Here is a 26,570-nt window from a genome sequence, read left to right on the forward strand (position 1 = left end):
CAAACGAGACTCCCTCAGCCGGTTCCGACCCCGCAGCCCTCACGCGAGAGGTGGAGGCCGACGGTTCGGGGCTGGTTTCTCACGTCCTAGGGTTTGGGGATCTCCACCTCGCTCTGACCTGGGCAGGGCCGAAGGGGCCGGGGCCGTCGGAATCAAGAGTACCGGCACATCGTCAGAGAAGCGGCGTGGCGTAGTGGGCAGAGCACGGGCCTGGGAGTCGGAAGGTCACGGGTTCTGATCCCGGCTCCGCCACTTGTCTGCTCTGTGACCTTTGGCAACTCACCTCGCCTCTCTGTGCCTCAGTTACTTCATCCGTAGAAAGGGGATTAAGACAGTGAGCCCCATATGGGACAAGGGGCCGTGTCCAACCGGATTTGCTTGTATCTGTCCCAGTGCTTAGAACAGTGCCTGGCACGTGGTAAGCACTAAATAGATACCATAACTATTATTATCATTAAACACCCCCCCCCCCCCCCCCAAGGGGCCAGGTCTGGAGGAGTACCACTTTCTAAATAGGGTATGAGAGGGAGGGACTACGTCTAGGACTAGAGGCGGCCCAGTTTGGAAGAGCCCCGGAATCAACTTTACCCCGAGCCCATCTCTGTGGCTGGGACAAATCGTAAAGGATCAGAGCCCAGGCTGGCTGGCTGGCTAAGAAAGGGGCCCTCTCCTTCTAGTGGGCTTAATTAGCTGGGGGGTAGCTGTGTGACTTGTTCATGCCTTCCTCCCCCACCCTCCCTATCCCCGGCACCCCCCTCCCCCACCTGAAACTCCTTCCCCATTCAAATGCCGCCTGACCACAGCTCTCCCTATCTTCAAAGCCCTTCCGAGATCACCAGTTCTCCAGGAGGCCTTTCTCCATCAATTTCTATCCCCTCTGCAATTTATACCACCCAACTGCCACTTCAGCACTTCTGTACCATTTAAGCATCTGAGGTACTTTCTCACCCTTCCATAGCACTTATAGACATATTTTACACACCTCATTACTTAAGCAGTAACTCATGTTCATATTCCCTATGCCTTCTTCCGCCTATCTGTAATTTATTTTAACATATTTCTCCCGCAGTAAATTGTGAACTCTTTGAAATCTCCTTGTGGGCAGGGATTGTGTGCCTACCAGCTCTGTTGTAGTTTCCCAAGCACTTAGCATAGAGCTCTGCACACATTTAGCACTCAGTAAATATCACTGATTGATTCTGATTCTAGGGAAACTTTCCTTAGTGCTTAATGTAGTGTCTCTGTAAACAGTAGGCACTTTGATTATTGATTGTGGGTTTTTTAAAATGGTATTTGTTAAGCATGTATTATGTGCCAGGCACTGTACTGAGTGCCGGGGTAGATATAAGATTGTCGGGTTGGACATAGTCCCTGTTCCACATTTTACAGTTGAGGTTACTGAAGCACAGAGAAGTAAAATGACTTGCCCAAGGTCACACAGCAGACAAGTGGCAGATCCTTCTGACTCCCAAGCCCCAGCTCTGTCCACTAGATCCCGCTGCTTCTCGGGGAAGCCCTCGGGAAATCTCCTCGGGCACACACTAGGCATACACCACCGCTCCCTATGATCTCTCCTGGCTCCATGGGCTCAGACCCAGCACCACAGGTTTCTACCATTCCTCACAGAAAAACACCAGACCTGTCTATGGAGGGAGGAGGACGAGCAAGGGGAGGAGAAGCTCCAACGGGAGGGTGGATGCTGTGGGAGGTCCCTCTAGCTCCCAAGGGGAACGTGTGAAGAAGTGTTTGGAGGACAGGGACAACCTTTTTGGTGTAGAGTGCCCAGCCCAAGGCCTTGCTTTCCAAGGGGGGAGGGACGAGTTGCCTACTGACTGGCCCAGGGGGCTCTTTGTGCCTCTGCTATGAAATGACCAACACACAACTTAGTTGGAAATCAACTTGCAAACAAACAACCATTCATTTTGAATCAACAGCTCAAGAAGTCCATATTGCTTTATAACAACTATCCTGGAGTCTCTTCTTGTTTCTTGAATGGTGCAAGCTGAGACCTAGACCAGCTGCTTGGACAGTGGGTGCTGATCTTGGATGATGAGTGCTGAGCAGCCCAGGAAGAGGGTTCATTCATTCAATAGTATTTATTGAACGCTTACTATGTGCAGAACACTGTACTAAGCGCTTGGAATGTACAAATTGGTTACAGATAGAGACAGTCCCTGCCCTTTGATGGTCTTTCAGTCTAATCGGGGGAGACAGACAAGAAGGTTGTGTCTGCAGCCATCCCTCTCCAGCTGTGTCTGACAGCTGGCTGTAGGGAAGGAAAGGAAAGGGTGGCTGGCTGGCTGGCTGCCTGGCTGGCTGCTCAGGAAACTGTGGAGTCTCAAGCCCCCCAGAGTAGGTGGGGGCCACAGGAAGTCCAGGACGATGGATTTAGGAGAGTCCAGGGCAGGGAGAGGTGGAGGGTGCTTCTCGGTCAGCAAGGGACGGAGAGGGTGAGGAACCCAGCTCAGCACACCACCCAGGTCCTGGCTTTTGCACACACGGCCTGACACAGTACTGTGCCAAGAGGGCTCCCCACCCCTGCCGGTCTGCCTGAAAGTCAGTCCTGCCAGGTCCACAGGCCAGTGACGAGGTGGTGGGGGAGGGTGTGACACTGGGGACTCCAGGCTGGGATGGGGTCTGGCTCAGGAGAAGCAGCGCAGGGCAGGCCAGTCATGGCCAAAGAGGGGAGAGCAGGGTTGGCCACTGAGGCTGCCCCACCCTGGGCCTCAGATCTTCTCCACATAGTTGCCAGGAAAGAGGCCTTCCCGGCCGTGCAGACGACCCTTCCACCAGCCAGATGGATCTGCAAAGATGGGTGGGCGAGTGTGGGCTGGGTGAGCCCCATCCGTTCCCTCGGTGTCCCTGGGAGCCCCTGAGGCTCTCGGGGGTGGGGGGAGGCTTCAGGCATGTCCTCTCCCAGGTGTACCCGTGTCCACCTGCCCACCTCTTCCGCTCTGGGTCTCAGCAGGGACACTATCAGCCCTTGGGAGAAACCCCACTCAGCCTCCTCCCTCTGTGGGCCCTGGCAGGGTGTGGGGAAGGAGGGCCTGGTCTCTGCCCTCTTGAGGCTCCCACATAGAAGGGTCCCCAAAGCGGCTCAGGAAAGGAGGAGGAAGCCCAAATAAGCCACGCCTGCTACATTCCCCCTTCCAGAACTCACCCTCCATCAGGATGTCGATGACCTCGTTAACGTTGAAGCTGAGCTCATCCACGTCTTGGCCCACGTACTGGTAGAGGGCCCGGCAGCGGGGTCCTGGGGCTCGGGGCTGGGGCTTAGGTCTCCCCACACCTGGTGGAGGACGTGGCCCAATACTCCGTTTCCTCTGCATCCTGCAGGGGAGGTGGTGGGGGGGGCGGTCTGTGGCCTCAACCATCTCTCAGGGGAACAGTGACCCCAGGGACAGTGGCAGGGAAGGGACTATGGGGAGAGTCACTTGGGTTCAGGTGTGTCAGGAGATGGGGAAGTGCTGGGGAGACACCTGAGGGGGAGGGAAGGGAGAACCAGGGAGGGGCTGCAGCTCAGCGAAGGGGGCACCCAAGTCTCAGCCCAACCTGGAGTTTTTCCAGCAAGGGGAGGGGAGGGAAGGGGAAAGGAGGGAAGGAAAGAGGAGACCTAGGGTGCTGCGGAGAGGAAAGGCCAAGAATGCTTCTCTGCATTTTGGTAAGGAGGAAACGAAAGGACAATTTGGTGGGCAGTGACAGGTTGTGGGGAAATAAATGATGCCGGACTGTGATCCTCCGTCATATCCTTGCCCCATAGGAAGCTGGACGTCTGGGAAATAGAACCCCTGGGTTCTTCTGGTTCCTTCTCTGGGTGCTGTGAGTCAAGTTTCTGCTTTTCTAGGGTGCCCCTGCTCTCTGTCCAGGACAGCGGTGAAGGGTCTGAGCTGCCAGCTGGGCAGCAGCACTAGTATCTTCTCAGTGCCCTCCCCCCAGCCCTCCTATTCCTGCCACAAGAGCCCCAGCACCCACCACCTACCCTGCCATGCCCTGGTCAGGCACATTGAGAAACTCCAAGTTCTGCTCCGAGGGTGGGCGAGCCCGTGTGCGCCGGCTTGCTCCCTGCTTGGGCAGCATGGCAGCGGGCGGACCCCGGGACTGCTTCTGGTGTCCTGCGTACATCTGTTCCAGCTGCTGCTGGGAACTGCTGGGTGCCATTGGGGGAGGGGCCCCGTTCCGGCAGGTTCCTAGGGACAGCGAATGTGGGGCGATGGGGCAGTGGGAATCTGAAGGAAAGGCCGTGAGACCCAGAGAGGAGAACATCCGGGCCCCAGGGGGTAGAGGAACATGGGACAGACTGCTGGGTGACAGGGGTGAAGGGAGTGGGAAGAGAACTCACCTCTTGGAGGGCCTGGGGCACTGCGGGCTGGGGCCGGCCGCCTACCACGGCTCTGGCTCTGGGGAGTTCCTTTCTTTGTGGGTTCTGCAAGGAGAGGAGGAAGCTGAGGGCCTGGCCCGACAACACCCTGCTCTCTCTCCCAGGTCCCACTCTTTGTCCACTCACCCCTAACCCTTCCTCCCCTTCTAGGGACTAACCACCCCACTCTACCCTGGAGATCCCCAAAGTCCCAGCATCTTGGCTTGCCTGCCCCTCCCCGCCCCCTTCTGCCCATCCCCATCCCCATCTTGCAGGAGTTTCACCAGTCCCTTGTCCATCCCTTTCCCCATCCCAGGCATTGGAGCCTCCCTGCCCCCAACACTCACTGGAGCTTTTGGGGAGCCCATCGCCGATGCTGACCATCAGAGTCTTGCCGCTGACCTTGAGGGTGGCCATTTCTCCGGAGCCACGGGAGAAGTTGACGTTGCGGGAGCCTCCCCCACCCCAGCCCTCCTTCTTCACTCGGAACTGGAGACTGAGCCATGGTGGGGGGATGAGTGAGTGAGGGAGTCGTGGAGGGGGCACAGACCCCAAACAACTCACCCATCCTCTCCCACCGCAGATCGGGTTCCTTTCCCTCCCACAGACTGGGTTCCTTTCCCTCCCATCAGCCTCCTGGCTTCTCCAAGCCCTCGGGAGAAGTCTTCAATTCTCTGTCCTCCCCAGGCCCTGGGTGCCAGACCACAGGGACCATGGCCCTCTCTGGGGCTCCAGCTCCTTTTCTGGCCTAAGGCGCCTTCCCGCCTTCCCTCTGGCTGCCACCTACGTGTCGTTGAAGGTGAGGGGCAGGGTGCGCTGGGTGACCTCTTCGAAGCGCTTGCACAGCAGACTGAGTAGCTCCGTCTTGAACATACTCTCCAGGAGGATGTCGGCCGCCTCTTCATGCAGGATGAAGAAGTCATCTTGCCGGGTACTGCCCAGAGGGAACGGCAGGGTTGGGGGTGGCACGTGGCCAGGGTGCAGAGGAGCACGGGAGTAAAGACCTGGGGCCACCAAGGTCGGGGCAGGGGACCCAGGACCCAGAGGGACTGCTAGGGACCTTTTACCTGAGCGAAACGCTGCGCAGGACCTGGATGTCCAGGTGCTTCTTCAGCACCTCTTGCACCTGGCCCTTATCGGGACCCTTCTTCACCTTTTCCCGCCCGATGACGTACAAGTGCTTGGGGGTCAGGATCAGGTCCCGTTTTATGGACTGCAAGGGAAGCGCAGGGACCCAGATACAGCCTCAGCCCCTGAAAATGTTGGGGCTCAGGCAAAGGCGTCACCTCTCCTCGTGGGTTGGGGGGGACCGAGGGAGGCAGACCCGGTGGCCTCACCTTAAAGCGCCGGTCATACTTGGTGACAGAATCGGCAAAATCCACCCTCTCTCGCTTCCCCAGGAAGCGCCGCAGCTCTGGCCGCTCCTCCAGCCCCAGATAGTCCCCTACGAAGTTCCGATTCAAGCTGTTCTTCCGTCGCTCCTTCTTGTTGAGCAGGATGTTGGAGGCTGGGAGAGAGAGTCAGCCCCAGGGCCCTGTTCAGAGGCCTGGGGGCCCATCTCTGGGCCTGGGGTTGCCCAACACTCAGGCCCAGCCAGGGAGGCTCTCTGGAGGGTGGGAGGGGAGGAGGGAGGACCTCCCCGCTGCACCTGTCCTATCTCCCTCCCTCTCCGACTCTAGTTCCAGAGCCTAGCACTGTTGATGGCAGGCCTATCCCAATCTCTCCAGGCCTGGGAGCCAGAAAAGAAGGGCATCGAAGGTGCCGGAAGGAAAGTGGACCAGGGGAGGGAAGGAGTATGCAAGAAGGCGCAGGGAGACAGGAAGGGTGAAGAAAATCCCCAGGTCTGGGGAGGAGTGTGTCCTGGTCCCGACCCAGCTCCTCTTCCTCCTCCTCCCCTGCTTTCCCATCTCCTTAGCTCCCCCTTCTCACTCCCTTGCACCCTGCAGGTCTCCCGACCCCTCCTGATGCTTACCCTCTTCTCTCATCTGCTCATACTTGCGGACGGCCACGTGGCGCCGCCAAGCTTTCTGGATGGTGCGGGCAAAGCCATCAAACTTGCGCTCGCGCATCTCCTCCAAGAGGAAGAGCTGGGGTAGAAAGGTTGGCAGTAAATTCAGAGCAGGGGTCCCAGGAATTTGCCCAGTAGGCACTTGGGGAGAGGAGAGAGGCCAGGGGCATTTGCAGAGAGGAGCAGGGATCAGGGACACTGGGGAGAGGAGGAGGGAAAAGGCCAGGGGCTGGTGCTGGGACATGATTTCTGGGCCCCAAACCTGAGATTCAGGCAGTCGGGGATGCTGGGCAACGTCTGGTTAGGGGGTGAGTGGGGTGGAGTGTGGACCCTGGGACCCAAAGCCAAGGATGTGGCCAGAGAGGTAGAAGCGGGCGTGGAGCATCAGGGGTGGTGAACGGGCGATGGGGATGAAGAAGACAGCAGTGGGGCACAGAGACTGGATGCGATGGGGTGTCTGGAAGGGGGACCGGTGAGGGGGGGAGCAGGGAACGGGGCCTTGTCTCTTCCCCTGCCTTTGCCTGCCCCTGGGAGCCTCACCGATTCTGGGTTCTTGACAAAGACTTTGGTGCGGCCCATCTGGTACTGGTCGGGTTCCATGTGCACAGAGTGAAGCAGATGCTGTACGCCCTGGCGTTCATCCCCTCGCCAGTGGGGCCAGGTCTCGGGGGTCAGGATGGCATACCTGATGTGGCCGGGGCAGGGGGTAGCAAGGAGTCTCGCCGATCCCACTACTGTGAGCTCCCCTCCCCATCAGACAACTGTGGCCCCCATCCCACAGGCCCCCCCCGAACTCCGGGTGTCTCTCCCCTACCCCCCCACCAAGCCTTCTCACCTTTGCAAGAACTTCTGAAATGGCCTGCGATAGGCAAAGCCGGCCCGGCGGACACGGATGTTTTCCTTCAGACCCAGGTACTCCACCTGGTGCTTCACCCTGAGGCCGGAGCAAACGGTTGAAGTAGGAGACCAGCAAGGCGATGTCGCAAGGGACATGGGATGGACCAGAGGGGACACCGGATGGGGAAAGGAGAAGGTCAGGGGAGCCCCTCAGGCTCAGCGGGTTTCCAGCAGGTCAGTTCAGCCAGTGTAGGTGAGTCAGGGGAGACTTTGGGGGTCAGCAGGAGGTCAGCAGCAGAATTTATTCTCTTGTAATCTCCCAAGATTACAGTCCAGTGCTGTGCACACAGTGTATGCTCAATAAATCCCATGGCTTGATGGAGGAGGAGAGGGGGTGGGTGGGGCCAGATAGGGGTTGCCAGTGGAAACACTCTGGCCAGGGGGTGGAGGTGAGGCAGCGGGGAGATGAATCCCGGGAGAAGCTCACCTGCTCTCCTCCCAGTCTCGGGGCCGCTTGGTCTCATTAGGCTTGATGCAGCGGATGTAGTGGGGCGTGCACTTCATCAGGGTGCTCACCAGTTCATTGGCTTGTCTCTGGCAGGGGCGGGAGGGAGACAGGGAGAGGGCTTGTCAGCAGGGCTCCAGAACCCGTCCCCCACCCCTTTTCCCCTCTTCACCTGCCTCTCCCCTACCTGCCCATGATCCCCACCCCTACCCCCCCCCCAACCCCCCGACCGGCCCTGGAGGCTGGGAGATCAAGACCAGAGGGGAAAAGGGCCCAGAGACAGAGAGTTTGGGAGACAGGTAGAATTGGAAGCAGAAAGGTGGAAAGAGCCAGGGGCCAGAGCAGGTGGGTGGATGGGCCTTACTGACCTTGATCTTGGAGCCTGCCGTTGTGGGCCGGCCCTTTTTATCTGCATCCAGCTTCTCGGGGAACAGCATCCTGATGAAGGCACTGCCAAGGGGCACAGGGAGCCATGGTGAGTGGGTGGGGTCAGGAGGCCCTGGTGGCCTCGTCTGCAATCCCTCTTAGGGTCACCCCATCCAGAGATGCTAAATTCAAAGTCCAGTGGTCAAAGTGGAGAGGGAGGGGTGGGGCGGAGGGAACGGGAGAGGAGTCCTGAGGTTGTTTTCCAGTGAGGGCCAGAAGGAACCCAGAAAAAAAAGCTCCAGTGCCCAGCTCCCCCAGCCAGGGCCCTTGTCCTGCATTGCCTCTGGTCCCTGTTCCCTGCCCCAATCTGGACCCCTTCTGAGCCCTGCACCCCTTAATCATCATCCTCATCATCATCATCATTATCGTGGCATTTGTTACTTACTATGTGTCAAGAACTGCATTAAGCGTTCGGGTAGACCCAGGTTCATTAGGTCGGATAGAGTCCCTATACCACAAAGGGCTCACAGTCCAAGGAGGGGGAGAACAGGCATTGGATCCCCATTTTACAGATGGGGAAACTGAAGCCCAGTGAAGTGAAATGACTTGCCCAAGGTCACACAGCAGGCAATGGTGGACCAGGGATTAGAACTCTGGTCCTCTGGCTCCCACCCCCGTGCTCTTTCCACTAGGCCACTTCGCTCTCAGTCAGAGCCCCCACCCATGCCTCTCTCCGGCCTCCCTGAAAGGCCTGAGGACAACCCTCCCACCCAGGGTTGGACTGCCTCCAGGATAATTCCCTGGTGGCAAGGACAATGGCTGGGGAGCTTCCAGAAAGCAGGGATTCTGGAAATTGGTAGCAGATATCTTGAGTGATATCACCAGAGGCGGGACTAGGACTGGATCAAAAGGGCTCCTACTCCCTCCCCATTCTGGGAAAGTGCAGAAAGGGCAGTTTCCTTTACAGGCTGATGGGAAATGCCCAAATGCCCTCTGGTCCAACTCTGGCCCTGGACCCAGCAAGTTTCTCTTTCTCCTGTCTGACCTCCCGCTCTCTGCCCGCCCAAGGCTTCTCTGTTCACTGCCCACTCCCAACCTCCCATCCTCCAGGCCTCACTGTTCGCTGCTCTGCATGAGCTCGATGATGTCGGAGAAGAGGACGTCACGGTTGCGCTCACAGAAGCCGTTGATGTCATAGGAGACCTGTAAGGGTGGGGGTGAGGCAGGAGAAGGGCTGAACATCAGGGCCTGTGGAGGGGCTGGGCCTGGGAAAGGAGCTGGGATCTTCTCTGCCCCTCCCTCGGTCATATATCTCTGGGGAACAGGTGTGCGCACGCGCGCACGTGCGTGCTTGTGCACTGGGGATGGTGTTTCATCTGGGTTTCATGATCCAGTTTGTGAAGTATGCGAGAGAGACATTGGATGCGCATGTGACTCTGTAGATTATGCATAGACCCCAATTTTAGGGAGTGTCCTGGTGATAATAACTGTGGAATTTGTTAAGCGTTCACTCTGTGCCAAGCACTGTACTGAGTGCTGGGGTAGATTCAAGATACGCAGATCGGACACAGTCCCTGTCCCACGTGGGGCTCACAGTCAGAGAGGGAGGGAGAACAGATGACGAAACTGAGGCTCAGAGCGGTAAAATGACTAGCTCGAGATCACCCAGAAGGCAGGTATCAGTGAGCTTGTGGGCGGGGAATGTGGTTGTTTGTTGTTGAATCAGATTCTCCCAGGCGCTTAGTACAGTGCTTTGCACATAGTAAGTGCTCCATAAATACGACTGAATGAATGAACGAATGAACTCAGGTCCCCTGAGTCCCGGGTCTGTACCCTTTTCACTAGGCCGTGGTTCTCCCATACACGGAGAATTACATGTGCCTGGCCTAATTCCAGTTTAGTCTTTTGGCCGGACTGACTTTATTCCCTGCCTGCCTGACCATCTGCCTGCCCGTGATTGCGGCGCCTGCCCCAGGGTACGTTGGGAGCTGGGGACTCTTCCTCTTTTTGGCTTGCCAGCCCTGGAGGCAGAGACCTTCTAGTCAGGCTGAGAGCAGAGGACACTGGGCTGCAGTTATGTCACAAGGGATGAGTTAAGGTTTAGATTTGGGGAAGGGCAGGAAAGGGGCTAGGGGCCCTGGAGCCAGATTGGGAAGTCTGGGGTAGCTGGGTGGGGCCGAGCCGTGTACCTTGCCTGCGTAGTGGTGGATGACAAAACCAGAGCTCCAGCTGTTAAAGTGTTCATGGCAGCCCACGGCGGCCTGCAGTTTCTGCAGCAGCGTCTGGTCAGCTCCGCCCCCTGTAGCATGCATGGTAGCACACACGTCGTCCAGGACACTCATGATGCCGGGAGGATTCTAGGGGTCAGAGCGAGGGACCAAGAAGCCGGAGAGGAGGAGTCAGGGCCCAGTGAGGTTGGGGGGCAGAGGGTGCCCTCCTCGAGGAGCCTCCCTATGACTTCACTCTTCGCTGTCCCCCTCAGCCCCCCCGCCAACCATGACCAGCTTGCCCTCCTCCCCCAGGGATGCTGACTGAGAGGGGAACTTGTGTGGCATTTGCAACCGATTTGCATGGTGCCTGTTGTTCAAAAGGCCCCGAGTTCCCCCTCTGCCTTGCTATTTTCCCCTTTGCTCCCCAGATGGAAAATTCCTAAGGGTTCAGTTGAGTCCTGCCCTGCCCTCTTTGCCAGGAGCAGAGCTAGACCTCTGGCCCTGTTCCCTTGCTCTCACCAGCTTGTTCTCGATGAGGTCACACACCACCTTGTTGTTGAAGTACTCAATGGGACTCCACTTGATGCCCTCCTGCACATACTCCTCCTGGAGGGATGGAAAAATGGGTGCGGGTTAAGGCAGTTCAGGGACAGCCCCGAAATTAAGGGAGGAAGGGCAGTAGCTGGGTTCATGGCGGCTGCAAAACCATGTACAGTTTCACCTTCCCAGAGCTTGGAGAAAGAGGATTCCAAGTGGGGAGCAGAGGGCAGGTAAGCAGAGGACAGGGAACAGAAGGGAGGGGAGGGCAGGGAGGAGAAGGCAGAGAGCACAGTTAGGGAGCAGGGGGAAGGGAGCAGAGGACAGGAGCCTCCTGTGAGGGCTGCTGTTCTCAACCTAGGCTTTAACTTTCACATGATCTCATTTTTATCCTCACCTCATCCCTGTGAGGTAGGGAGAGGCAGATATTATCATCCCCATTTTCCAGATGAGGAAACTGAGGCCCAGAGAGGTTAGGAGGTATGCCCGAGGTCCGGCAGCCTACCAGCTGGCAGAGCTGGAAGCGGTCTTTCCACTCCACCCTGCTCCCTCTGAAGAAGAGCAGAGAGTCTCCCCCGTAAGTGGGTCTGGCAAGAATGATCCCATAGCAGCTTCCTTTCCCCATGCTGGGAAAGGCCAGGGTAGAGAGGCAGCCCCAGAGACTCAGACTCCTGGTGGGGCAGATGGTGGCACTGCCCTGGGGGGAGGGAGGATGCTAACCGCTGCCTGGGTCGATCACCTCCTATACCTGCTCAGCCTTCAGCGTCAGCTCAATGAAGATCTGCTGCAGCTTCTCATTCACAAAGTTGATGCAGAACTGCTCAAAGCCGTTTCTCTGGAAAGCAGGGAGGAAGAAGGGGTTGAACGTGCAGGAGGATTCTGTACTGATTAAACCCAGTGTGGGTAGGGATTGTCTCTCTTTACTGCGGAATCGTACCTTCCAAGTGCTTAGTACAGTGCTCTGCACACAGTAAGCGCTCAAAAAATAAGATTGATTGATTGAGGGGGAGGAAGTGAGACTGCCTTTTCAGACCCAGCCACACATGGGGATGAAATCTCTCATCGGCAGCATCATTTTCAAATACAAAGAACAGCACACTCTCTCTGTCTCTGTCTCCCTTTCCTCCCTTTCCCTTTTTTTACATAGCCACCTGGCCCCTCAGTGCTAACACACTCTCTCTCTCAACCTCCTCCTCCCCACCCACCCCCAACCCTCTCCCTTGGCTATCTCTGTGTATGCCCTTCAACCCCTCTCCCAATAGCAGTTAAGATGCTGGGAAGATAGATGTTGGATAGGAATGGTGTAGATGTCTCCTTGTTGCGTAACTAGCGTGCTGTTGTTTTCCCAAGGGAAGAAGGGGTTGACTGATCTCGAATTTTAATTATCAGGGTAGGGGCGTCCCATTCCATCTGGATCAGGGACTGGGAGTGGAGCTTAGAGGAGGGAAAGGTGTACCTGGAATATCTCAAATCCATAGATGTCAAGCACACCGATGCTGTACTCCTGGTGGGGCTTCTGCATAGCTCTGTTTATGGCCTGGTTGGGGGCAGGGGAAGAGAAACAGGAGGGGCCAACTCTCAGTCCTAGAGCCCCACCCGCTACTAATTCCCTCACATCCCTTCCAAGCCCCTCCTCTCTCCTGTTCTCCCTCTCCTTTTACCCCGCCCATCCCCACTCCCCCTTCTCAATCCTCCCCCAACGCCCCCACCCTACCGACCTCCACCAGGAAATCGAAGAGCCGGGCGTACAGCCCCTTGGCCAGGGCATCGCGGCTGTAGGCGGCCTGTTCCACGTTCAGAGTCACGTCAATCGATTCGCTCCGCCCGCCCCACTTGCTGTCCATCTTGCGGCTGGTCAGCTTCTCGTTGAGCCGCCCGCTGTCCACGCCCAGCAAGTAGGCAGGGAAGGCCAGCACTGGGGGTAGGGGGAGCCATCAGCAGGGCTTAACCTGAAGTTGGGTCCCTATGGGCACGACAACTCATACAGCCCTGGCATTATAGAGTGGGTAGCATTACTGTAGTTGGTCCTAACAACAAGAATGCCATTGCACACTCCATGTCATTTTACATTGAAAAGTTAAATGACATAAGTCCTTTGAGCCAGAGCTCTTCTGTCCTTACAAATTCAGCACTGGCTGTCAGGTACTGGTCCCCCCCTACCCACATAGGGATTCAGGGTGCTAGAGCGCCCCCCACCCCACGACTCCTTCTTTCATCCCCCAACCTGGGGTCAGAGTCCAAATGCCCAGGAATCTCTCTGGACCCTTCTTCCCTGGTCCCCGGCCCCTGGCCCCTGCTCCTCTCCACTGGATGGCCTGCAGGGCAGACTCACAGTCGGCACTTTCCACTTGCGCGTAGTTGCCCTCCTCACGGAAGCTGATGTTGCCCAGGTGAAGGATACCAGCCACAATCTGTAGGACCAGCTGTTGGACCTCAGTGGGGATGCCAATCACCTGCATGGCATTCTGGGGGCACAGAGCAGCTCCATTTAGGGCCCCCATCTCCTGCATCTATCATGCCATTCTGGGGCGTAATCAGAGTCTGGGGGTGACTCTGGGCAAGGGAAGGGAGTGGGGTGGGGAATTGGAGAAATTGGGGGTCTAGGAATGGCCCTGGGCTAGCCAACTCTCCGGTTCTCTCTCTGGGCATCACTATCTCCGAGTTGCAGCTGAGCCAAGGGGACCGAGCTCCCCAGTGCATTCTGGGAAGGCTGGGAGCGGACCTGGGGTTGGGGGGAGGATGGCAGATGACATGAGGATTCCTCTGGAATTTCTGCCTTCCCCTTCCTTCCATCTCTTCTGTAGCTTCTACCAGCTCAGGGTTCTCCCATATGTCAAGGAGCCTCCCTCTGGCCAGTGGGCCACCTAGCCTTTTGCTCTCCTCCCTCGCCCATAGGAGCAAGGGTTTCTGGAGCCCTCGGCTCCTGCCTGGGTTGGCTTTGGGAACTTTGGGGCCCTCAAGAGAGAGCCTGGGGGAGGGAAGGCGAGGGGAAGGGAAAACCAGGGGAGGGCAGCAGAGCGGCCCTCCCCCTGCCCACCAGAGTCTCGTGGAAGTCACTGCGGTCGTCGGTGCCATCCACTTTGTAGGTTTCAGACTGGTTGAGGTAGTAGTAATAGTCAGGAGTCATAATGCCCAGGTTCTGTCGTTGATCCTGGGAGGCCCCCTCAATTAGCTGGAGGGGAGAGAGAGTGGGATTGGGGGTGGCCTCTTCCTCCCGGCCAGCCAGTCAGTCTGTTAGTTAGGCACAGGCTCTTTGGAGTGTCCCCCTTATGCAGAACCCTGTTCTGGGCAGTTGAGGAAGAGATAGAGGAAGGAGAAGGGATGGTCTCTACCCTCAGGAGACTGACAGTCTGATGGGGGAGGGAGGACACTTGTGCATGCAGGACACACGCAAGCACACACACACACTTTCTCTTTCTCTTTCTTCATCTCTCTCTGTCTCTCTGTCTCTCTCTCTCTCTCTCAAGTGGGTGCTGTGGGGAATGACAGAAGGAAGAGGAGACAAACACTGCCCCCTCGGCTGACAGTTTGCACTTTAATGTTTCATGTAAATTAGAGACCCGGCCACCTCAGTGTGCAGACGCAGCCGGGGTCCCAGAAGGATGGCCACAGAGCTCTGCACACAGTAAACGCTTAATAAAAACTATTACTTCTACTATTACTACATCAGGACCCAACTGGCCTGATGTGCCCAACTTGGGCACCAGCGCAAGTTGCAGACCCAGGTGTGACACACCACAGGAAACAGTTTTCCCCCGCCTCTGGCCCCTGGAAGCTCCCTCCTGACTCCATCCAGCATTCATTCATTCATTCATATTTATTGAGCACTTCTGTGTGCAGAGCACTGTACTAAGCGATTGGGAGAATACACCAAAACAATAAACAGACAGGTTCCCTGCCCACAACGAGCTTACAGTCTAGAGACGGACGTTAATATATCTAAAAAATGACAGATATGTATGTCAGTGCTGTGGGACTGGGACGGGGGAAGAACAAAGGGAGCAAGTCAGGGTGATGCAGCAGGGAGTGGGAGAAGAGGAAAGGAGAGACTTAGTCCAGAAAGGCCTAGCCCCCAACCTCCCCAACGGGCTCATACCTGGTAGTAGATATGGAAGCCACGCTCGCTCTCGTTCTGGGTGACCACACGAGATTTCTCCAGCAGGAAGTTGGAGATCTTTCCCCCATCGGGCTCCCCTCCCCGACTGAATTGGATCTCAAAGTACTTGCCCTGGGTGCAAGGGAGAGGACCATCAGCAGGAGCTTGCTTGGGCCAGCTGCCAGGCAGTAGAGAGCTGGCCACGGTCCCTTGGGAATAACTAGGGGATGGGGACCTCCTCACTCCAGCTGGGGCATACCTGGAAAGGTCACTGGAGCCCACCCAGACCCCAAATTTCAGCTGAGGACAGGGAGAACCGACCAAATATGTGTGACTTCCTCCTCAGCCCAGTTCGGGGGTTGCTGGGACCGGCCAGGTCTGCATGGAGCAGGAGGTGGGGGGATGTCTAGGGTGCTCAACAGTAGGAGGAGCTGAGGACCTCAGGACTCAGTGTTGGGAGGGCCAGCCTGGGGGCGGGGGGGAGGGAGCGGAGGTTCCAACTGAACAGACTCACAAAGCGGCTGGAGTTGTTGTTGCGGACGGTTTTGGCGTTGCCGAAGGCCTCCAGCAGCGGGTTGGACTGCAGAATGATATCCTTCACATGCTGCGGGGGCAAGGCCAGCATCAACACGGTGGCTGGGGCAGAGGGTGGGGTCAGGACTGGGTTTCACTACTGACCTCAGGGCACCTTAGCTGACGGGCCCCTCTGACCTGGCACTGGAGGCGCTGGCACTGGAGGGTCCCCAACACCCCCAGAGACACACGAGTGCCAGGATCTGTGGCCCATATGCCAGGCACTGAGAGGTCAGGGAGCAATGCCAGGGGGGCACGTGGGCTCCTGGCTGAGGGCTGACATCCCTCCCTCCCTTTGGGCGACTGGAGTGTCAGCCTCGGTCACCCCAGGTCCCCACAGCACCCGCCCCTCACCTGGACCTTGTCTCCCCCGCCGGACACCTTGGAGATGTAGCCCATGATGTACTTGGCCGCCACGGTCTTCCCTGCCCCACTCTCTCCGCTGTGGGGACATCCACCGCCTCAGTGCAGGGAGCAGCATTGGGGCAAGCTGGGGGGCTGGGGCAGGGGAGAGGGTGGGCCCAGCCGATGCACGGGGGAGGCCAATATGGCCCTGGCCCTAGGCGCACACCTGTGGGGACACAGCCCCAGTGGCCCCGACCCCACTGCTCTGACAGCCAACACTGGAGCACCGTGCCCTCTCCACTTCGCCACTTCTCCCATGTGGGAGAGGGGGGTGCAGCATTTCCCTCCCCAGGACTGCCCCCTCCACTGCAAATCTGAGGGCAAGAAAGACAGTGGCGGGGAGAGGCAGGGGAGCCGGGTAAACCTATACCTGATGATGACACACTGGTTCTCGCCGTCGATGAGCATGTTGCGGTACATGTTGTCGGTCAGTGCATAGATGTGGGGGGGGTTTTCATACTGAGCCTATGAGGCCGGGGTGGAAGAAAGGGGTTTGGGCGTCAGGCTGCATGTCCCTTAACTGCAACCATGCAGGTCCTTTCACACACTGCTTTCCCCCCACCCCAACCTCCCTGCTTGCTCTCTCCCCTCCACCCCCCTCCAATCCCCACCTTCCCCTCCCATCTCTCTTTTGCCTTTCCCTCTCTTCCTGCCCTTTTCCCCACCACCTCTTCTTCTCCTCTGCCCCCGCCAACCCATCCCCTCACCGCTCCCTGGTAGAGCTCGATCTCGCGGTCGGTGAAGTATGGCATCTGCTTGAAGGGGTTGACGGAGATGAGGACAGAGCCGATGTAGGTCTGAACAGCTGGGTCAAGGGCCACAATCTCTGGGCTGTCCCTCTCTCCCCCAAAGAGCGCACCTCCCCCGCCCCCCCCACCCAAACACACACACACACGTCCTCTTCCAGCTGGTCCAGGACTTACTGCCTCTTTCGTTCTTCTCCCACATTCCCCCTCACCTACGGGATCTACCCGTCACCTGACCAGCTACCTCCACCCTCTCTCCTTTCCTCTCCTTTCTTCTTCCAGGCCCTCTCTCCCTTCCCCTATATCCTTGTGGCCCTGATGATCTGGAGCCCCGACATTTAGAATGCTCTACTCACGACTCAATTAAGACAGGTCAGGTTTCCCCTTCCCTCATTTCCACAGCTCTCTAAGCTTCCAGCCACCATTTCTGATGAGCAGAAGAGTCCTCAGGATAGTGTTGGGGGTGGGTGGAGCACAGCACTCCAAGGAGATGGATATGGAGATGGGGAGGATGTTGGGGATGGGGATTGTCCTTACCTGTTTTACTTTTTCTTGAGTGGCCTTGACATTGAGCCAGTGGGAATCTGATTGAGGAAACTCAGACCACTGGCAAAAAAATGGGGCCACAAAGTGGAGGATTGGGGGTGGGGGTGGGGGAGGGGAAGAAGAGAACAAGAGTATAAACCCAGGTGACTCAGGCCTGCTACCCCTAAAGGCCTTGGGCACTGTGCGCCGCCCCCCCCCCCCCAACTAAGCGGAAGTTGGGGGTGAAGGCTAGTTGACCAGGCTGGACTGGAGCTGGGGCCAGAGTCAGGGTGCTTCCTGTGAAATGGGGAAGTCCTAGGGGCATTGAGTCACCCTGGAGGAAGAATGGGGGTAGGGGGGTGAAGAGGAGTAGGGGGGTGAAGACATCCTTCGCCTTAGGAGCCAGTGGGGAGAGAAAGAGGGACTGATTGTGAAGTGGGAGGGCACAAAGTGGGAGACTTGCTGGGGGCTCAATCCTTTCTCATTACCAGGAGTCACCCGCCATCCTGCCGGTCTGGAGTAGGGCCAGAATAGAGTCGGGGGGGGTGTGGGAGGGGTGTTGTCTCAGCTAGAAACTTCCTCCCCATCCCCATCCCTCCTTTCCTGCCACATCCACCCCTAAAGCCATTGCAGGCACAGTATATGGGGAATGCCACCCTGGTTCCACCCTCAGGACATAAAAGGGGGTGTGTGGGAGGATATGTTGGTTGTGTCTGGGGCAGGACCATCCCTCGGAGAGGGCAGGGCCCCTGGCATGGTAGATGGGGGATGGGGTTAGGATTTGGAGGGAAGGTGAGGGGCAGACTGGTGCAGTCTTTCCACCCTTACATTGCTCTCCTCTGAACTGGCCCCCTGGAGCCACTGGTCCTGTTCAGAACCTTCCTGCTGCTAGGGTGTGGGGTCCTAGTGAACTTGGGGCTATGAAGTCTCAGGTCAGCTTGCCTGACAGAACCCCCACCCCTGTTCTGACCCTTCAGGGAGGGCTACATAATCTGGTCGGTGCCGAAATGCCTAGGCCCATCCCTGGCCTTGCTTCCTGCCTTGGCCTTGACTACCCCCCTGCCCTCGCCCCCTGATTTCGTTCCCCCCCCCCTTCCCCAGCCCTCTTGGGAGGATGCAAAGATGTAGTCGTCTAGGAAACGCTTCTTTAGGTTCTCCACGATGGCCTCCTCACTGACCCGAGGCAGGAGCACCATGTCGTCCACGCCACTCTGCTTCACATTGTGGCTCTGCCAGTGGAAACGCTCCTTGCTTCCCTGGGGGTGAAGGAGAGGAGAGTGGTGTCTGAGGCGGAGTCAGGATGGGGACCTCAAGGCAGAGCCCAAACTCTAGTTGCTTCAGGCTGGGCCAGTTCAACCCAACAGAAAAGGAGCTGAGGTGGGGCAGTAAGGACATAGAAGCACAAAAACATGCCGATTTCCTGTAATATGAGCTTTAAATTTGCAGCCACTGATTTAGTAAGCAGCCTTAGAGGGGCTTCCCTGCCCCACCCCCACCCCCACAACTTAAACTCATAACCCCAAGCACACTGAGTGCAAGATGCACTCTGGGTCATGACAAAGGTCTGGGAAGGTGAGAAGGAGGAAAGGTAACTTTGGCCCTGACTCAGGGCAGTTCCTATCCTAGTTCCCAATGGCTCTTAGGTCCTGGGGCAGAAAGACTGTGGGGATGAGGCTGTCCCCTATTCTGTACTCTCTGCCAAACTCCAAACCTATTCCATCTTCCTCATCCATGGTGGGTAGCTGGTAAAAGGGGCTGCTAGAAGGATGGGAGCAGAAATGTTGGGGTGGGGGGTGGGGGGGATTGTGGGAGAAGATGGAAAAGAGTCTGGCCCTGGAAGGGTCGGAAGGATCTCTGAGCTCTGACCCCTGATGTAGAACATGGGCTGCTCTGCCTTGGACTGGAACAGACCCAGTCCTGAGTCCTCTCCAGCCCCTACTCCCCACCCCCACCCACCACCCCATGCTTCTCAGAGACTTGATGGCATTGAAAACTCTCCCCATGGCCCAGTCCATTAACTCTAGGTGCTGGGGGGTCCCATGTAAAGACCAAATATGGCCCCCAACCAAAAAAGGCCAGGAAAGACCTAAGCACATACAGTCCCTACCAACGCACTAGCTGCAGTGACGTGCAGGGGATCGGGAAAAGGTCAGCGGTTGAGTGTTGTACAAAGCAGGGAGCTGCCGGCTGTGTCACAAGTAGAGGGTCCTGCCCCAGCAGCTAGGACTTAAATTACTCTGTGATATTACCAGCCCCCTTTAAAGATGGAAAGGATTTTTCTGGCAGCTTTTTTTTCCTCCTTTCGGGTTTCATTGTTCTGTTATCATTCTTTTTGTAGCTCAGATATTCTGAGAGAGCTGTGGGTTCCCATTTTCCTCACCCAGAGACAGTCAGGCCACTCTTCTGCAGTGTGGGCTCTTCTCTTGCCTGTTTTGGAAACTTGGTCTTCACACTCCCCACCCTATTCTAAACTGAGAGAATTATGTTGCCTTTCCTATCCAGGCCTCTCTTTGTAAAAAGAGGCAGAAGTGCCCCTGGATAAGGAGCAGGGATCAGAGGTCATTTGGATGCATTTGAAGAACCTGGGCTGAGCAGAGAACTCTGAATTCAATGGACAACTATCTTGTGGTCCCGGATCTAAGGGAGCCCAACAGCGCTGAGCAGAAAGGCATATTGTTGCTAAATTGGGGCTGATAAGTGAGGTTGTTCAGATCAGGTTGAACCGCCTATATTTAAAAATGTGGTAATTACAGGAAGCAGATGATGGGCGTGGAAGGTTATGGATAGAGCTAGCACGTTGGGGATGGGTGGGACTAATTAGGTGAAACTTCCTGAAGGAAGTGGCCTTGGCATGGGGAATGCCATGTGCCAGGAGAAGAGGGGCAAGGGTTCGGCAACTGAGAACGAATAGCTGCAGGACAGGTCAGCGGGGCGGAGCAGAAGCTCCAGGCTGGAGGGTAATGGGAAGTGAACGCAGACAGCAGGGGGCGGGAATCAGCTGGTGGAAACTTTTGAAGGGCACTGTCAGAAGATTGAATTGGATCCACGCCCAGCTGTCTGCCTGTCTTCTACCCAGCCCCTCTGTGGAACTCCAAGGCCCTTTCCAGCTTGACCCCAGCACCACATCACCTCTCCTAGTCAGTCAGTCAGTCTATTAATGAGCACTTACTGTGTGCAGAGCACTGTACAATGTAACAATATAACAGGCACACTCCCTGCCCACAGCGAGCTTACAGTCTAGAGGGGGAGACAGACAATATCAGTAAATAAATTACAGATACATATGTAAGTGCTGTGGGGTCGGGAAGGGGGGCGAATAAAGGGAACAAGTCAGAACGATATAGAAAGGAGCGGGAGATGAGGGAATGAGGGTTAAGTCAGGGAAGACCTCTTGGAGGAGATGTGGCCTTAATAAGGCTTTGAAGCTGGGGAGAGTAATTATTCAGCACAGGTCACAGCATGAAGCCACTAGGCTCAACCTAACACTGGGGGAAGGGCGAGCACACTTGTAGGGGATACACTGGAGAGAAACAGCGTAGCTCAGTGGCAAGAGCCGGGGCTTGGGAGGCAGAAGTCATGGGTTCTAATCTCGGCTCTGCTGCTTGTCAGCTGTGTGACCTTGAGCAAGTCACTTCACTTCTCTGTGCCTCAGTTACTTCATCTGTAAAATGGGGATGAAGACTGTGAGCCCCACGTGGGACAACCTGATGACCTTGTATCTACCCCAGTGCTTAGAACAGTGCTTGGCACATAGTAAGCACTTAACAAATACTAACATTATTATTATTATATGTGGTAGAGTCCCTGTGCTCCTTGGTCCAGGCCCAAAGTGGGGTCAGGGATGAGTATGGGCCACCTCAGCCCATGACCTCAGTCCAGCCTCAGACTTAGGTGGGGGACTCTTACCTTCCTTGACCCCCACAGCTCCTCACTGAGGGGAGTCCAGCTCCCCACCCCTTCTCTGCCATCCTACTTTTGGCAATTTGGCCCTGGCTCTTCTCCTGGGAGCCCTGTAGGCCTGAGAGTTGGGAGCTTGTCAGGCTGAATAACTGGTGGGTATTGGCCTGGCCCTGGCCCCCGACCCTGTTCCACCTCCACCCACCCCCTCCTGACCTCCTCCACCAACCAGCCCCCAACCCTGCCCTTCCTCAGCCTTTCCCTTCTCCTTCCCACACTTACTCTAGGTTTCCAGCCAGCCCCAGCCCTCAGCCTCAATTCCCAGCCTCAGTCCTAACACCAGACCCAGGTCCAGTCTCAGCCCTAGCCCCAGCCCCAGCCCCAGCCCCTAACCCCTGATCCCAGCTCCCAGCCCCTAGCTGAGTCCCAATCCCTAGCCTCAGTCCCCAGCCCCAGCCTCTAGCTCTAGCCTCTCCTTCCAAGTCCTTGCCTGAGGGGAGTAAAGAAACACTAACTTCCTAGCTCTGGGCCCCAACCCCTCCATTTTTTCAGTGCAAGTCTCATTGCTGATGCTGGCCCAGAGCTCAGCTAGACCTAGAAAAATAGAAAAATGGACCAGTGGCCGCTGGCTGGATTTGGGGTTAGGGAGAGGGACAGACTCAGGCCTCTTGTTTCCTCTTTCCTGCTCCCTTCTCTTACTCTCACTTCCTCTGCTCCACATTCTCTGACTGACCCAGATCCCGACCCCGGCTTCCCCTTTCTTCCTCCCTCTCACTTCCCCTCCTGACCCTGACCTATCCCTATCTCCTGGGGCCTTGGGGCCTGTCAGCATCTCGGAGCTGTGCACTCAGGTTTGAAAAGCTCATCTGAGTTTGCCAGGTGCACAGGGATTTGAACTGTGCATGATATTCACATCCAAAAGGCCAGGCATACCCTCAGCTCCTGCTCTGGTCCTGGCAGGGCATAGAGCCCCTAGTGATGGTGGATGGAGCAGATACAGTGGTATGGGCCAAAAGGCCAGGGTCTTGTTTCACTGGCTGCCGGTGAATAATTGCAAGCCCTTGCCATATACTGACAGACCCTGGGATGGCCACTGGAAGCTCTCCTGAACAAGCTCCTTGAGGGCAGGAAATATGTCTACCAACTCTTTATATTGTACTTTCCTAAATGCTTAGTCCAGTGCTCTGCACACAGTAAGTGCACAATAAATACCATTGATTGATTGATACCGGGATGAGGGGATGCCTGCAGCAGCACGTGTGTTACGCTGGGCATAGTTAAGTGGGATAGCCTTGTAGCCACCACTTTGTAGGTTCTTCTCTGAAGCTACTGAGATCCCCTCAGAGTAGCTGTCACCCAAAGAATCTGAACTTTGGACTCTGAAATAAGCCACATAGATTTGCACATTAGTTTGCAGCTAAACTGAGGGCAATTTAGGATCTGGGCAGGAATCGGTGAGGAAGACTGATTGATTCAACCCTCGTTCTTCTCCCACCCCGGCACATCTCCTTTTCTCCCACCCGGGGCTTAGCCATTAAAACCACCGCATCTGAAAGAGCTAGCCCCCTAAATCGAGGACCGAGCCTCGGTAGGGGCTTTCCCATTCTTCCCTAACTGGAATTTAGCTTTCATTCCTTGTAGTTTGCCCCCAGAGTCCAGAATTTCTCTCCCCATTTCCCCACATTTAACCCCCTAACACCAGCACTTACCCCCTCAAAGACAACCTTCCCCCCACCCACTCCCGGCACACACACACACAACCAGTATTTATTTCATCCCTACCTCATATACACAAAGCCCTAGATTTAGTTAGCCTATGGGCTGGACTGCAAGCAGCCACACTTGCAATCCCCGACCCCCACTTCCCCTTAAGTTCTGGGCTGATACCCCAGGCCTCATTCATAGGGGAAATCAGCTGAGAGCAGAGGGCCTATTCTGGCTCATTTTCAGTCACCACCCCAGTCCTGGCACTTGAATTACAATTGATATTGTCCCTGTCTCAGGGGCTGGGCTAGGGCTGGGCTGGGCTGGCTGGGTCTGTGCTGGTAATTATTATTATTGTTATTACCAGACTGGTGTAGGAGGAGCTGGGCAGAGGTAGAAGCTGAGGCTGGGTGGGGCTAGGCAGGGGTTGGGCAGGAGAAGTTTCCCATGTGGGATACTCATCAGGGGAGCTATTGTGGGGCAGGAAGCAGGAGAGGACTCGGGGAGCAGTGGAAAAGCAGTTACTGGCCTGGGCTCCTTGGACTGCAGGGCTGTCTGTCAGCATGGCAGTCGGCCACTCTCACATTCATATTCATAACCTGTGGGCGAGGTTGGGTCACATGACCAACTCCCTAGTGACCCTTTCCTTGGCAGGGAGTGGGGGGCTGGGGGGGTTCTGTGAAAGGCTACCCAACATGCTCATCTCTCCCCCACCCACCTACCCTCAGAGCCACGCAGACCCAGGCTCCCCCTAAGGAAGGGCAGGGGCGGAGCCTGAGGCGGAGACACAAACCCAAACTCCTCTTGGCCCTTTAAGTCTTGGAATGAGGAAAGGGGAAGATGGGCCGGGTGGGGGGGGGGGGGGGGGAGGGTCGGGGAGAGAGGCCCTGCCAGGGCTGTGGTTGAGACTGGTTGTTTTGAGCCAGAGTCTAACCCAGAGTTTTTCCAGCCTGGGCCTGGAAACACTGAGAGGAAAAAGAAAAGGCAGATTGGGGAGAGGTGGGTCTGGGGAGAGTTCTGGGCATTTCTATATTAAATGAATGTTGTACAAAGTCTGCGTGAGGCAATATGCAAACGAATTAGCTTCTTTGGAGCTGAGAAGCCAGCTTCTGTGAGAGTTCTCCTTTCGGAGGAACCTGGCCCTGACATGAACAAAGAACCAACTGGAAAAAGAAACTATACTTAAACGGCTGACTTCCTTTCCAGCCAAGTAAGCAAGCTGAGGGGAAATCCTGCAAGCTGTGGTCGCCCGCTTGCTTGCTCTGTTTCTCGCCCACTCTTGCAGACCACCTGCCCTTCCCGGTTCCAGCAGGAAATTGAGGCAGAAGCCTTGATAGGAGCAGGAGGAAGATCCAAGAGTGATCTTGTCTCTGCTCCCACCCCAGTGATGCCTACAAACCCCCAGCACATCAGACTTTGCCTCTCTGAGGGACTCAGGGCTGATCAGGCTGATCTTCCCTGGGACAGAAAGAGCCTGCATTACTGAGTCAACTCCTCCAAAGCCACGGGAAGGAAAGGCCCTCCTGCTGCGAGGGGCTGGCCAGCACAGATTGGTGTTCCCCACCCCTCAGTCCTTCTCTCTACCCCCACACCTCCGGCAACATCCACTGGATTCCCCAGGACCCACTGAGAGTTGGAGGTGTGGGGGGTGGCGGTTGGGGGTCGGGGGGAGAGTCTTGCTCTCCAGGGGCTGTTCCTTAAGGCTCCAAATGGCACTGCTTGGTTCTGCCCATTCTGCTTGGTTCTGGGGCCAGAAGGGTACAAGGGGCTCTGTCCAGTCCCTTGGATCAAGGAAAATGACTGTGGGAATGGGGTGTGTGTGTGTTTGAGGGTGTGTGTGTGTGTTGTGTGTGGGCAAAGGCCCCCAGTTCAGCTACCAGAGAGAGCTGGGTTTAGTGAAATCACCCTCCCCCTTACCATTAGGTTTTCAGCCTCCCAGACAGATGCCCCAGCCGTTAAAGCTTCCTAGATGGACCCTGCTGCCAGTACAGCTTCTCGGAGGACAGGTCCCACCACGGTTATAAACCTCCAGTCTAGCACTGCTCTTCCTTTTACGGCTACATCAACACCTTCAGCATCACCATTAGGCCACCATGCACTGTCACGGTTTCAGCTATATTAACCCCAAGACCATAACTGGTACTGTCACTCCATCAATCACCATTTCAGCTTCGTGGCCACGATCACGATAGCCTGTCCCCAGTTTGGCTTCACGACAGTTATGCCATCACAGTGGCACCATCCCTTACAAGGACGGTTACTCCCATCACCGCACGGTCACACCCCACCGAAACTGTTTAGAGTAACAACATCACTGTTACAGCGATGCCATCCTCTCGATGATTCAAACCCAGCAGGGGTCTGCTAGGTGCCTGCATCTCTCCCCGTCAGCCTCCCCCAAGCCCCTCCCCGGCAGATAATAACGATGGTATTTGTTAAGCGCTTACTAGGTGCCAAGCACAGTTTCAAGTGCTGAGCAGATGCTCCCCTTCTGCCCCATTGGGAAGACCCCAGTTCAAGTGAGCATGCTGAGCGGGGAGGGGGTTTCCCTGAGGGCAGCACAACTGTCTGCCTCAGCTGACTCATAGCCAAACCCCCACCCCTCCCATTCAGTCTGGAGACGACAGGGCCGGGAGGAAAGGTGGTAACCCCACCCGAGGTCCCAAGTCTTGGACTACTTCCAAGTCTTTGGGGAACACCTCTGCCCAGATTGACCATGAACCCCTAGTGCTCTGGGATTTATTTGCTGACAATTTACTCTCCTCTGCAATGTGGAGGAGCAGAGGAGCGGGGGCAGCTCTAGGGGTTCGACCCGGTAGACATATCCTTCCTCAGCCTGTGCAGGACCATGCTAGAGGGCACGGATCCAAGGCAGTGGGGACTTGCCAAGGACAGGGCCCGACATCCCCAAAGTCCGCCTGGAACAAGAGCAGAGCTCATGGAGGATGCCCAAGGGGGAAGAGCTGACATCCCTTGAGCGATGCCCAGGGTAATACAGTACCCAGAGCGAGGCAGGACAGCTTGGCCTGCAGAGACTCACCATGGTGGGTACAGACTTGGGGGCCCGTTGCCCCGTGGGGTCCCGGGCGCTGAGGGGAATGCAGTCTGGGGTTGCTGGGAGGGCCGAGATCAGGAGGCCCCAGGCAGGGTGTTGGGCATCGACCCGGCAGTGGATCTAGAGTGCCGGACTAGTTCAGCTCCAGTTCCTCTTGCAAAAGCCTTACTCTCCCCCACACCCCTCCACTTCCTTTCACGGGGAGGGGCAGAGAGAAGAGGGGAAGCTGCAGCTCACCACAGAGAGGGAAAGGCGGCGGGGGGTTGGGGGGGCAAGAGGGGAGAGGCGGTGAGGAGGAGGAGGGGGTCACACAGGGTCCAGACCTAACTAGTGGCTGACTCCAGCCCCCAGACAGCCAAGAGGTTTGGGGCCGGGATTCTGTGCTCGAGGTTCCGACTTTTGGGGTTCTGGCCAGCAAGATCTAGTTCTAGGACTCTAGAACTAGAGCCAGGTTGGCCCTGGCTCATATCCCAGGACCAGTTCTGGGTTGCCCTTATAAGAGAGGTACAAGAACTTGGAGAAGGCCCTGAGGGGAGCAAAAAGTATGCTTTGAGGATTGAGATCCAGGACCCAAGGTTGAGAAGTGGCTGAGGAACTTCAAGCCTTCAAGCTTCTGAAGTATTAGTTTATGCCTATTTTCAGCACTTGTGTCTCTCTGAATATTCAACGCTTCTACGTCTGTCTCCCCTGTAAGATTGTAAGCTCCCTGTGGGCGGGGAGCGTAGCAGTTTCTTCTGTCATGCTTTTCG

At 56.5% G+C, this 26,570-nt stretch overlaps 1 protein-coding gene across 1 annotated transcript; it reads right to left on the reverse strand.

Moving 5' to 3' along the window:
• Window positions 1-1,938: 1,938 nt before the first annotated feature.
• MYO1F (myosin IF) lies at window positions 1,939-25,968 on the reverse strand. The gene is made up of 28 exons (XM_029052173.2): window positions 25,807-25,968; window positions 18,284-18,421; window positions 16,602-16,691; window positions 16,265-16,359; window positions 15,844-15,931; window positions 15,431-15,520; window positions 14,917-15,048; window positions 13,858-13,992; window positions 13,153-13,285; window positions 12,539-12,735; window positions 12,277-12,357; window positions 11,569-11,655; window positions 10,803-10,889; window positions 10,263-10,430; window positions 9,191-9,276; window positions 8,076-8,157; window positions 7,690-7,796; window positions 7,201-7,299; window positions 6,906-7,050; window positions 6,330-6,444; window positions 5,695-5,864; window positions 5,425-5,570; window positions 5,145-5,291; window positions 4,705-4,853; window positions 4,340-4,423; window positions 3,980-4,187; window positions 3,161-3,330; window positions 1,939-2,803 (listed from the first exon to the last, which is right to left on the reverse strand). The coding sequence occupies exons 1-28, from the start codon at window positions 25,807-25,809 to the stop codon at window positions 2,727-2,729; spliced, it is 3,309 nt and encodes a 1,102-aa protein (XP_028908006.1). The 5' UTR covers window positions 25,810-25,968; the 3' UTR covers window positions 1,939-2,726.
• Window positions 25,969-26,570: the final 602 nt, after the last annotated feature.

Source organism: Ornithorhynchus anatinus, chromosome X1 (assembly GCF_004115215.2).
Source record: "Ornithorhynchus anatinus isolate Pmale09 chromosome X1, mOrnAna1.pri.v4, whole genome shotgun sequence".
Classification (NCBI taxonomy): Eukaryota; Metazoa; Chordata; class Mammalia; order Monotremata; family Ornithorhynchidae; genus Ornithorhynchus; species Ornithorhynchus anatinus.

What these genes read in the sequence shown, in the direction of transcription:
- MYO1F (XM_029052173.2), bottom strand. An exon ending in GTGACTTCCACGAGACTCTG is followed by an intron (nt 13,286 to 13,857) that starts GTGGGCAGGGGG and finishes CTGTGCCCCCAG; the next exon opens with AATGCCATGCAGGTGATTGG. An exon ending in CGAGACTGGGAGGAGAGCAG is followed by an intron (nt 7,300 to 7,689) that starts GTGAGCTTCTCC and finishes CTCCGGCCTCAG; the next exon opens with GGTGAAGCACCAGGTGGAGT.